This window comes from Cetorhinus maximus, chromosome 1, assembly GCF_964194155.1.
Source record: "Cetorhinus maximus chromosome 1, sCetMax3.hap1.1, whole genome shotgun sequence".
Lineage (NCBI taxonomy): Eukaryota > Metazoa > Chordata > Chondrichthyes > Lamniformes > Cetorhinidae > Cetorhinus > Cetorhinus maximus.
In genome coordinates this window covers 16,086,091-16,098,924 of record NC_135879.1, presented here as the reverse complement: position 1 = coordinate 16,098,924, position 12,834 = coordinate 16,086,091, and the positions used below count along the sequence as shown (strand labels likewise).

The 12,834-nt window shown below is 41.0% G+C and overlaps 1 protein-coding gene across 1 annotated transcript in view; it reads left to right on the top strand.

Moving 5' to 3' along the window:
* Positions 1 to 366: 366 nt before the first annotated feature.
* Positions 367 to 12,834, top strand: part of LOC144674473 (rod cGMP-specific 3',5'-cyclic phosphodiesterase subunit beta-like) — a 62,877-nt gene continuing 50,409 nt past the window's right edge. Inside the window, exons 1-3 of the mRNA XM_078535825.1 lie at positions 367 to 992; positions 10,152 to 10,304; positions 10,397 to 10,486. Of these exons, the coding sequence (XP_078391951.1) occupies positions 531 to 992; positions 10,152 to 10,304; positions 10,397 to 10,486 (705 nt within the window). The 5' untranslated portion in view covers positions 367 to 530. The remainder of the gene's footprint in view (positions 993 to 10,151; positions 10,305 to 10,396; positions 10,487 to 12,834) is intronic.

Here is a 12,834-nt window from a genome sequence, read left to right as displayed (position 1 = left end):
CAGGTTCACATTTATTATTAGTGTGGAAAGAATAAGGCGGCCTCTCTGCTCATTGGAGACCAAACACCAAAGTAATAAGGATGAAAAGAGGTTTTTAAGGGGTGGCTGTATTATAATAGGAAACACCAACAGGCACAATAACAAAAGTATAGAGATCCTTTTATAGTTAAGAGCTACATCCACTACCGCAACTTAAAGGCTGGTCAGAATTAGTCACCTAGAAAAGACCTTCCTTACTTACAGATCTGGTAAGAGATGGGACTAGGACTGGCTGTTCCTGTGTCACATGACACTTGATCAGGTTTCTCTGAGGCAATCTACACGCACAACAGTTCACCTTCAGCAGTATTAGGAAAATACCTTGCTGATGACAGTAGAATGTGAGCAAAGCAGCCTCTGTGTTTGCAGGAGCTTTACAATGAGCTAGATCTGTTGCAGTTATTGGGAACCTGGTGTAGAATATTTACCAGTGGTCAACTGAATTTATCAGATTTAGTGGTGCTGTACTCAAACAGCCAGAAGTCACCAACATGGACAGGGAAGCTGCGGAAAAATTCCTGGACTCTAATCCTGAATTTGCCAAGCAGTACTTTGAGAAAAAACTGCGCCCAGAAGCTGTTGCTCAGCTGATGGAGGGGTCTGATGCTGCCAACATCACAACTTTTCAGGAAGTTGGCCAGGTGCAGGAGAGCGAAATTCTCTTTGACCTTATCCGAGACATGCAGGAGAGCGTAAACATGGAAAAGGTGGTGTTCAAAATTTTACGAAGGCTTAGTTTCCTGATCCACGCAGACCGAATGAGTCTGTTTATGTACCGGCAAAGGAATGGTACAGGGGAGCTAGCCACCAGGCTGTTCAACATTCACAAGGATGCTGAGCTGGAAGACTGCCTTGTTCATCCTGAACACGAGATTGTTTTTCCACTGGACATAGGCATTGTAGGAAGTGTTGCACAGTCCAAGAAAACTATAAATATCCGGAATATTGCTGAGGTAGGTTTAAGAATATGTGAACGAGGTAAATATTTGAAAAAAAGACCTCCGATTCAGTCAATGATGATTCAAAAGGTTGCGTGCTTTAGAAGGTTTTATTTTATGCATCCTATGGTTTTGCCGGCCACAGCCAGTTGATTTAATAGGATTATCCAGTCCAATGTGACCGGTGGAATTAAGATTTAAATGACTTCACTAGTTGTGTATCTAAATTTGAGGGACTGAAATATGCACGTGTTCATAAAAGTTTGTAGAATAAGTTTTGCATGTATACACGAAAATGAGAAGGAGAAATGTTTAACATTAAATTTGAGATATCTTAAGAGAATATTTTGAGCTTACTTGCTTTAGTTTTAACAGAAATCTTGTGGATACTTCATGATCAACAACGTACATTTGTATAGCAACTTTGACATAGGTAAATGTCCTAAAGTGCTTCATTGGCATGTAATCAGACAAAAATTGACACTGAGCTAAAGAAGATGTAATCAGGACAGGGTGATTGAAAGCTTGGTGAAAGAGGTAGATTCTCAGGAGCATCAAAGGAGGAGAGAGAGGATTTTTATTCCATTCATTCACAGGATGTGGAGGTCGCAGGCAGGGCTAGCATTCATTGGCCATCCCTAACTGCTCTTGAAGACAGTGATGAGCCACCTTCTTGAATACAACTGGTGTGGCTTGCTACGTCGTTTCAGGGGGGAGTTAAGAGTCATGTGAGTCTGGAGTCACATACAGGTCAGATTGGATTAGGAGAGAGGATTTCCTTCCCTAAAAGACATTAGTGAACCAGATAAGTTTTTACAACAATCTGGTAGTTTCATGGTCACCATCATTGCTACAGATTTTGTATTTCAGATTTGATTTAATTAATTGAATTTAAATTCCCCAGCTGCAGTGATGGGAATTAAACTCATGTGTCCAGATCATTAGTCCAGGTCTCTAGGTTACTATTCCAGTAACATAATCAGTATGCTAAAATACCCCAATGATTCCTGAGCTTAGGGCCTAGATAACTGAAGGGCCTCCACCAATGGTTGGGAGAAGAGAGTAGTGGATTCACAAAAGGCTGTGGTTGGAGGAACACAGGATTCATGCAGTTTGCAAACCAGAAAAGATTAGAGAGGTAGGGAGGGGTGAAGCCATGGAGGGATTTGAATATGAGGATGAGGCGAAGATGTACTGGGAGCCAATGCAGTCCAGCAAGCATTGCAGTTGCTCCAGATAAACCTATTTTCAGAGTTAGCCATGGCCTGACTAACAGTAATGAACTAACCTTAAATGGTCCATTTCTACTTATCCAGCCTGCGGAATCTCAAATACAGTATCTGGTAACCAAACTGGCAATAGAATGTCTGATTTGTGATGATATTTCAAATGTTGTTTTCAAAAATGTGCTTGGAGATGATTTAAATCCTCTTGATGTAATCCTGTGACCTGGTTATCATATCTGGGATTACCTTTTCAGGTTAAATCTTATTAATTCCATTCAACTTGGATAACTAAGCTCAACTCCTCCAAAGCAGCAGCTCCTCTTGAATGCACTGGCAGTGAATAAAAAGAAAGACAGGCATTTATTTGGCTTTTCAGGACCACTGGATGCCTCAGGCACTTTACAGCCAAAGTGGGATTTATTTGAAGCACAGACACTATTGCAATGCAGAAAACGTGGCAGCCACTTTGCCCACAGCAAACTCCCACAAGCAACAATGTGATAATAGCTATATTTTTGTGATGTTGATTGAGGGATAAATATTGGCAGGACCCCAGGGAGGACTCCCATGTTCTTCTTCAAAGTAGTGCCATGGGGCCCTTTATATCCACCCAAACTCATAGAGCAGGCTTCAGTTTAACATCTCAACTGAAAGGCAACACCTCCAACAGTCCAGTACTCCCTCACTGCTGAAGTGGCAACCTTGATGTTTATACGCAAGTCCTGGAGTGGGACTTGAACCCAGAACCTTACAATTCAGAGACAAAAGTGCTACCAACTGAGCCACATCTGACACAAATGTGAGTGGGGCCTTTTTCGTCATTTCTTATGGTTTGCCTTCCATGTACCAGAGGACTCTCATAGTTGAGCCTTAGCTCTCTGTGTCCCAGAAAACATTAACACGTCCCGTGATATCTAGGCAACAAATGGGGAACTCATTTTCAGATTATCTCAGGTATTGCTTCTGTCGCATCCCTAAATCACATCCTCTTTGCCTTCAGAAAGTGCAGAACGCATACATTGTTTGAGGCTCTAGCACTGGGAATTTCCTTAGAATTCTCCATTGGTCTCTGGAAGATCAGCAGGACCCCCATTTAAAGCATCTTTCTGTTGTTACTATTGTCCTTCTGATTACCCTGAGAAACTCCTGACAGAACTGCCACACATATTCATTAAACTATAAAATAATATGCAAATAGTAGCAGAAGCTTAACATTTTTATTATTGGTGCACATAGTTGTACAATAGTTAACCAAAGCTATATCCACGTTGTGATAAACTGCAACTTCCAAACTAACCTGTGAAGGATTTTTTTAAACCTAGTAACACCTGTTTTTATCATTAACTGAGTTAATTATCTGTCTTAATTAACCTTCTTTGGAAGTTCAGACAAACTCAAGTCTCTTCAACTTACTTTTGGACTCTCTGATTTGAAAACAAATGTGCTGAAAGATAATGAAAGATGCTTCAAGCGGTTACTGAGGCCAACAACATTTAAAGAATTGCTTTCTGAATTCAAAATAGCTACCAATCAACCAAACTATAGAACAAAAATACATAGAATGTTTGTTTTTGGATGTAATGGTTTATCCTCTCCCATGGCCTCTTGTTCTTTTTATAGATGGACTGACAAATAATTGCAATGAAGCAAGCTGAAGCATTCTTCTGTGAACGAAACTAGTCTCAATCCTGCTGTTATCATGACAAAATTAAGAAAAAAACAACAAAATCCTCAAATCTGATAAAGGTTTACAAGCTGGTCAGCAAGTTTAGATAAAAACAAAAAACTGCGGATGCTGGAAATCCAAAACAAAAACAGAAAAACCTGGAAAAACTCAGCAGGTCTGGCAGCATCTGTGGAGAAGAGCAAAGTTGACGTTTCGAGTCCTCATGACCCTTCAATAGAACTAAGCAGAAATAGGAAAGGGGTGAAATATAAGCTGGTTTAAGGGTGGGGGGGGGTGCGTTGTTGGGACAAGCAAGCAGTGATAGGAGGAGATAACCAAAAGATGTCACAGACAAAAGAACAAAGAGGTGTTGAAGGTGGTGATATTAGCTAAAAGAATGTGCTAATTAAGAGTAGTTATCTCCTCCTATCACTGCTTGCTTGTCCCAACAACCCCCTCCCTTCTTCCCCACCCCTCCTTAAACCAGCTTATATTTCACCCCTTTCCTATTTCTACTTAGTTCTGTTGAAGGGTCATGAGGACTCGAAACATCAACTTTGCTCTTCTCCGCCGATGCTGCCAGACCTGCTGAGTTTTTCCAGGTATTTCTGTTTAAGTTTAGATAAAAGTTGTTCCCATTGCTGATGGTACAAGGACGAGGGGACACAGGTTTAAGATTTTGTTCAAGGGATACAGGAGGGATGTGAGGAAGAACGTTTAGTGCAGTCAGTTGTAATCACCTGGAACTCGCTGCCAATGAGGGTATTGGAACTGGAGACAATCAATAATTTCAAAACGAAATTGGGTATGATGGAAATAAATTTGCAGGGCTTCAGGGATGGGACAAATTGGATTGCTCTACAGGGAGCTAGCATGGACTTGATGGGCTGAATGGCCTCCTGCTGTGTTGTAATGACAATGACAAAAATTGCTTCTTTTTTGTCACATTCATCACTTAGTATTTTGCATTTAAATACAATGTGTAATGTAGGTTATGGGAAATGTAGATCTCAATAAAATGAGGAACATGTTCCATGACATTTTGTCCCAATGTAAATAATCTAAGAGTGATTAATAGGTAGACATGTCGCAGTAGATCTTAAACATGTGAGAATAATTTTCTCTTTAAGCAAGGGCAGAAAACAAACAGTTGCAGGTTATAGAAACATAGAAAGATACTGCACAGAAGGAAGCCATTCAGTCCATCTTTGAAAGAGCTATATCTGATATTATGGGGGAGAGAGTGGCATAGTGGTAATGTGACCGAGCTAATAATTCTGGGGCCCAGGGTAATGCTCTAAGGACATGGGTTCAAATCCCACAATGGCAACTGATGGAGTTTGAATTCAATTAATAAAACCTAGTCTTGTTGATGGTGATATGAAACTATCATCAATTGTGGTTAAAAACCCATCTGATTCACCAATGTCCATTAGGGAAAGAAATCTACCATCCTTAGCCTACATGTAACTCCAGACACACAGCAATGTGGTTGACTTTTAACTGTCCTCTGAAATGGCAATGAGTGCTGGCCTTGCCAGCGCCACTCACATCCCATGAAAGATATTTTTTTAAACTCAGCAAAAAGATGAAACCAATCTGTGTATTTAATGGGTGGTGGATCCACTACTGCCTGCTGTCTGCTTCAGCTGAAACTGAAAGTTACCTTCTGTGGTGACAATTCAATAGAAAATACTCTGTATGCTCTAATCATCCTGTCAATGCAAATGATTTGGAGCGGCACCTCATCCTGCAACAGATGGGTAAAAATTTAGATGGTTACTGTGTGTGGTGGGATTTCCTGCACAAGCACTCCAATTTAATGTAAAACACCCCAGAGCAAGTGAAAATGCTAGTTTCTAAGTGTGAGAGTAATGACCGAGCATTGTCAGAAATACAATGTGCTTGGATATTTTGTGTACAAACACACTCGCACGGTAGCTGTACGTGTATTCAACCTGAACAGTTGCAAACAAATTCTCGACACACTGTCAATTGTCTGAGGAGTATTGATAATTATTCTCTCATCAAAACAAACTTCAGCGTACTTGTACAGTCAAATTCCTATCCACATGAACTGTGGTATTCACATGTATATTGCAATGATCCACTAATGTCCTTTAGCGAAGGAAATCTGCCATCCTTACCCAGTCTGGCCCATATGTGACCCCAGGCCCACAGAAATGTGGTTGATTTTTAACTGCCCTCTGAAATGGCCGAGCAAGCCACTCAGTTCAATGGCAATTGGGGATGGGCAACAAATGCTGGCTTTGCCAATGACGCCCACATCCCACGAGAGAATAAATAAATAAGCAAACTCTTTCTAGACCCTAATATTTCTCAGGCACCAACAGCAAGAGCATAGCCAGAAGGGATGAATATTACATTAATTTAGGATTTCAGTTCCACATACTGAGGGCCCAAAGGGTGAAACCTTTGCATCTAAACATGAAAAATTGAAATAAAAACGGAAAATTCTGGAAAAACTCAGCAGATCTGGCAGAATCTGTGGCGAGAGAAACAGAGCTAACATTTCGAGTCTGTATGACTCTTCTTCAAAAAAAATTGATACCAACACCCATCCGGGACCCTCTACCCCTTCCGGTCCATCTGACCCCATCCCTTCTTCTAATCCCACCCCTTGTCGAGTATTCACCATACCTCTGGACCTTCCCCTGCCCCATGGAACTCATTTCTTCCTATCTTGACTCCATTCTCTCTGCTTTCTCTTTGCCTACTTTTGTAACCAGATGTTGAAATCCATGATTCTGTTGTGTCAATCGGCAGCCCTTTCCTTGATCAATAGAAAATTTGAAGCAATAATGTGTATAGCACACTGTCTACATTTAGGGAATCTGTTTTTTTTTATTTGTACTTGCCAAGGTTGCTTTTATTGGTTATCCCCCAGGCGCCTGACCAGAGAGCCTTCTGTCCGCACCATTGCTGTTCTTCTTTGACAGAGTTTTCAAAGTGCTCTCAAAGGTAGCCTGTTCTAGAGTCTAGGCCCAGTGACTTGAAGATGATGACATCATGACATCACTGCTCTTGTTCTTCCCAGTGGTGGAGGTCATAGGGGAGGGTGGTAGATACTATCAAAGTATCCTTGGTGAGTTTCTCCAGTGGATCCTGTACATTGTACATACTTTACTGCAGCCACAGTTCATCAATAATTGAGTCCGAAGAAAGGGGCATCAATGAAGCTACTTGTTCTGTTCCAGATGGTGTTGAGTTTCCTCAGTGTTGTTGCACCTGTTAACCCTTCAAGTGAGCGGTGAGTATTCCACCACCCTCACTGACTTGAATCTTGTAGATGGTGAAGAGATTTTGAGGGTTCAGGAGGTGAGCCACTTATCACCTTGGCTCAAGGAGGCAGCTCACCACCGCCCTCTCAAGGGCAATTAGGGATAGGCAATAAATGCTGGCCTAGCCAGCAACACCCACATGCCATGAATGAATTAAAAAAGTACACAACACAGTCTTTGCCTTGCTGGTACAGTGTTGGTATCCTGGCCCAGTTAAGCTCCTGGCCAATGGCAATACCCAAGATTTTGGTGGTGAGAAACTTGACAATCATGGTGCCTTTGAAGGTCAATGGGAAATGATTGAGTTTCCTCCTGTTGGAGATGGTTTATACCTAGTTCTAAGTAGCTACTTATCACTTGTGAAGGGAAGTAGGCTGATGTGTTGAAGTTCACTGAGGAACTCATTCATTTATGAAGTTAATCACAGTATGTGGGGAATAATGAATCAACCAAGGCATGATGAACATGCCTTGTTCATGGGCTGCTTCATTATTGGAAGTTCTTTCCATAAATCATTTCTCCCCATCTGAATTGCAGCAGTAGATCCCTTAGATAATCTTTTAAAATATCCCACCTTTGTTGTCTCAGATTTTTTTATCTGTACCAAAATGTTTGGCCATTTCAGTATTTCCTTTCAATGAACAATGATAGCCTCTAATTTCTCTGTTCTCTATGCAGTAATATTAGTTACTGTGTATTGTGTTTGGTAGTGTGATGGTGTTGTGAATTGTGTTTGGTGGTGTGATTCTGTTTGGAAGTCTGAAGGTGTGGTGTATTGCATTTGATAGTGTGATGGTGTGGTGTATTGTGTTTGGTATTGTGATGGTGTACGTAAGAACATTAGAAATAGGAAAAGGAGTAGACCATTCAGCCCCTCGAGCCTGCTCCACCATTCAATCGGATCACGGCTGATCTTCTTGTGTTTCGATTTCCACATTCCCATCTAACCCCGATAACCTTTGATTCCCTTGCCTAGCTAGAATCTATCTACCTCTGCCTTAAAAATACTCAATGACCCTGTCTCCACCACCTTCTGAGGCAGAGAATTCCAAAGTCGCAAAACCCTCTGAGAGAAAAAATGTGTGATGGTGTGGCGTTTTGTGTTTGGCAGTGTGATGGTGTGATATATTCTGTTTGGTAGTGTGATGGTGTGATATATTCTGTTTGGTAGTGTGGCGGTGTGGTGTGTTGTGTTTGGCCGTATGATGGCATGGTGTACTGTGTTTGGTGGTACGATGGTACATGTATTATATTTAGTGGTGTGATGTATTAGGGCCCAAATTGAGTAACAACGTTCTCCTAATGCACAACGCTGATGCAGATTATGCACCTCAGTATATTGACTACTCTGCACCTTGTGCTACATATGTTTTGAAAGCAGTTTGCGGGTCTCACACTATTACACATGGTTGGTTCATTAAAATATTTTCCAGTGCTCCACTAACGCTTAAAGCACTGAATGTAGCTTGAGGCTCAGTGTCCAGACCTTTAGACATCAACAGCTATTGTAGGACAGCTGGCTGCTCTTAAAGTTGTTCCTGGAGGAAAAGAATACCTTGCAGCAGAAATACATGGAATCTACAGGACAGAAATGGGCTATTCAGCAGCGCAACTGATTCATACTTATGTTGATGCGCCCCACGAGCTTCCTTCCACCCCTCTTCATCTAACTTCATTCTATTCCTTTCTCCTTCATGTGCTTTCCTTTAAAAGTATTTTTCCTTTAGAAGTATCTATATTATTCATCTCAACTACCTGTGGTGGTGAGATCCATATTGCCAGTGCAGACATGATGGGCCAAATGGCCTCCTCCTGCACTGTAACAATTCTGTGATTCTGTGAACCATGCTCTGGGAAAGAATGTTTTCCTGAATTCCTGTTGGATTTATTGGCGACTATCTTATATTTGTGGCCTCTCGTTTTGATCTCCAACACAATTGGAAACATCGTCTACCCAATCCAACACCTTATTTGTAAAGGTCTTATATTAGGTAAGATTAGGTCTCCATATTAGGTCTTCCCTCAGCCTCCTATTTTCTAGAGCAGAGCCCATGCATGGTCAATCTTTTCTGGGAAAAACGTTCTCAGTTCTGAACCACTCTATTTGCACCTTCTTCAGTGTGTCTGTCCTTTTTATAATATGAAGACCAGAACTGATCTGATACATCGAGCGATTTTTGGAAGACAAGCAAAATGCAATGATGGTAGTGTTCAAATGTGAGCAATAAGCGACTGGAATATTTTTCAGGTTTGAACTGCATTTTGGGGTTTCGTTCTAATTAGAATAAATGCAGTGTCCTGGTGACCCCTGCATATGTTCAGTGTTAGATGTAAATGTTGACAGTAGACGGGATCTGCAATATTCCTCATGGTGCTTATTTAGTGGTGGGTAAATCTTAGGTCTCAATGCTATTTGGTGCTGAGGCTTAAGACTGAACTGTTGGGCGTGTCTGAATGTGATATAATCTTCACTGATTTCCACTCTGTCATATGTGGTGGGATACTGATTAAATACCAGGTCTTTAAGCAGAAGCAGAGAGTGATAAGTAAAATTGGAGGACTGTACTGTTTCACCCTTAAATAGGTACTTTCAGAGACACTGGCAGAAGCTTCAAAGAATATTATCCATAGGATTGTGCATAGGATGGGGACAATGGCCGAAGAAAAGAGATAGGGTGAAGATACCTTAAAAGTGTGGAATTATTCTTGACAAAGTAAACACACCAAATATGCTAAGTGACAAAATTGGATTAGTGAAAGCTTAATGATCAATTTTATGATGTGGAGTTGGCAGCAATCTCAGAGCCTAAAATAAAAGCTCTCACCAAGTCTAGACAGGAAAGCTTGAGGTTAGAGGTCACTTCATTTAGAAAAATATAAAACAAATCATTCTCATTGTATCGTTTTACTGTTTACTTTGCCCAGATTCACTCTCTTACACAAAATGTTAACATCTGTTTGTTTCCATCTTGGAAATTAGTCCACTACTTACTGCTCATTTGTGGATGAACTGACTGAATACAAAACGAAGAGTGTACTCGCTACCCCCATAATGAACGGTAAAGACGTTGTCGCTGTGATCATGGCAACCAATAAGAAAGATGGAACTTATTTTACTGAAGAAGATGAAGATGTAAGTCTTTCACATACATGTTGAAGCAGATTGATACATAACACAAATGTATTTGTAGCAATTCATTTATGGATGGTCAACTTTCTTTTCAGCTTTTCTTGAAATATCTCAACTTTGCCACTTTGAACCTCAAAGTCTACCAACTGACCTACCTTCATGGCTGTGAAACAAGAAGAGGCCAGGTAAAAATTCCTTTTGGATACTGTGGATGTTGGCATATAAAATCGACCTTCGAAGCCTTTAAAAATCCCTCCAAAAACAGGGGTTGACTTATGTGCCAACTATAAAAGTGAACTTCTGCCGTGGGTGTGGGCGGTCACCATTGGAAGTGTCATTTGCATCTGTGAGAAGTGTGGGTGTATCTTACACTCCTGAGCGTCTTTGTAACACAGCCTGTATTTCCTGTTTGGTCCCTTGCCACCAGTTAGTACTGGTAAGTAGGGCATCCAATTATGGGGTGCAAAATTGAGGCTAAGTACTAATATAGCATATAGTGAGTATAACATGTTGTGGATGAAAACAGTGTCAACTTATACATCGAGCATATGCAGAAATGTGATTTTCAGGGCCGGATAAATGGGGTTGCCTTATACACCGGATCGACTTTTATGCCGTGATTTATGGTAATTGAGTATTTTAGGATTATCTGCTTTACCAAGTGACCGTATTGGGGTGTTTCCAGATTGTTTGTGGTCAGGAACTATACATTGTGGACTCCAGGTTTCTTACAAATGTGGGGGAAGAAATCACAATCCAACCGCTGTAAATTAACCTTCGTGTTTGTTTTTACCATGATGAACATTACTGTGGAAACTCCTTCATTTTATATCCTGGAATGTCAATGATGTGGAAAATAATCCACAAAAAGTGCATGCGGTGAAGAAAAGAGAAAAAATATGTGGCTGCAAGTGCCACTGCATAACTTCGGCATATGGACCCCTAAATTTCTTGGTTCATCAATGTCCCCAATTGGCAACACCCACAATTCTCATTGCATTGTACTCATCTTTATCACTCCTATGTCCATACTATGTTACTCCATACTTTGTTTTATCAATGATAACACTTGCCTCTGAGTCAAAACTTTTTAAGTTCCACTCCTGATGCCTGAGAACAGGATCTAGGCTGTTATTTCATTGCAAGCCTGAGAGAGTGCTGCACTGTCAGAGGCACTGTGCTTTGGATGTGACTTTAAGCCGAGTTGCAGTCTCTCCCTCAAGTGGTTGGAAATGATCGCAGGGTGTTATTTGAAGAAAAGCAGAGGAGTTCTCCTGCTCTCCTGGCCAAAGTTACCTCTTAAGCGACACCGCTAAAATGGAATAACTGTCCATTCATCTCATGGTTTGTGGGAACTTGCCTTGTGCAACTTGGCCGCTGTGTTTCCCTGCATTATGACAGTGATTATACTTCAGAAGTACTTCTTTGGCTGTGAAGCACTTTGGGACATTCTGATGTTATGAAAGGCGCTACACAAATGGAAGTTCTTTCTTGTTTCTTCGTTAAACTGCAGCCGCCATCGTTCTATCCATCTGCTTAAGATACCTCCTTTTGTAATTTTTTGGGAAAGAAGAATCTGTCATTCCCTCCACTCCAGGCATGTCCATTTACTCTAAGTCTTTGCTTCATGCATTCCATCCAGTTCCCTATCCAAATAACAAGATTACCTCCAATTCACAACTAACAATCTTTTCATAGAATCAGAGAATAGTGCAGCAAAGAATGAGGCCATTCGGCCCTCTGTGTTGAGATGGCCTCTCTGAAGAGCAATCCATTTACTCCCACTTCCAGGCTCTCTCCTTAAATCCCTGCAATATTTTTCATGTTCAAGTATTCATTCAATTCCCTTTTTAAAGCTACTATTGAATCCATTTCCCTATCAGGCAGAACATCCCAAATCCTAACTACTCATAGGGTTTAAAAAAAGATTTGTCTCTGGTTCTTTTGCCAAACAGCTTAAATCTAGTTCTCGACAGTTCCACCATTGGGAACAGTTTCTCTTTATTTATGGTACCTAACCTCTTCATCATTTTAAACATTCTCATGTAATCTGCTCAAATGCCTTCTGAATATCCATGTGTTTGACATCCATTTATCCTCCTTCATCTTCCACCTCGGTGACTTGTCAAAGAATTCCATCTTCTTAGTCAGACATGATGGGGTCAAAGTTCATCACGCCCAGTTTCTCATGTGACAACAACCACAACTCACGCCTGAATTGGGAGGCCCAAAGTAGGACCAAACTTGAGCCCAGGCCTCATTGACATTAACTGAATGAACTACCAAAACCTGTCATGCCTCCACAGGCAACTCATCCATTTGAACAACATTAATTATGGTTGGCTCGCCTCACTGACTATGACCCAAAGATATGATTCAGAAGGGTGGTGAGTTTATAGTGGCAACACAGGTGGGGAAGGATTGGAATACTATGCCATAAGGGCTCCCATTGGCTCAGAGCAATGATTTATAAAATATATGCATCTATGATTTTAAATACTTATTGGTGCAACTGCTGCTTAGGCCGCTGAAT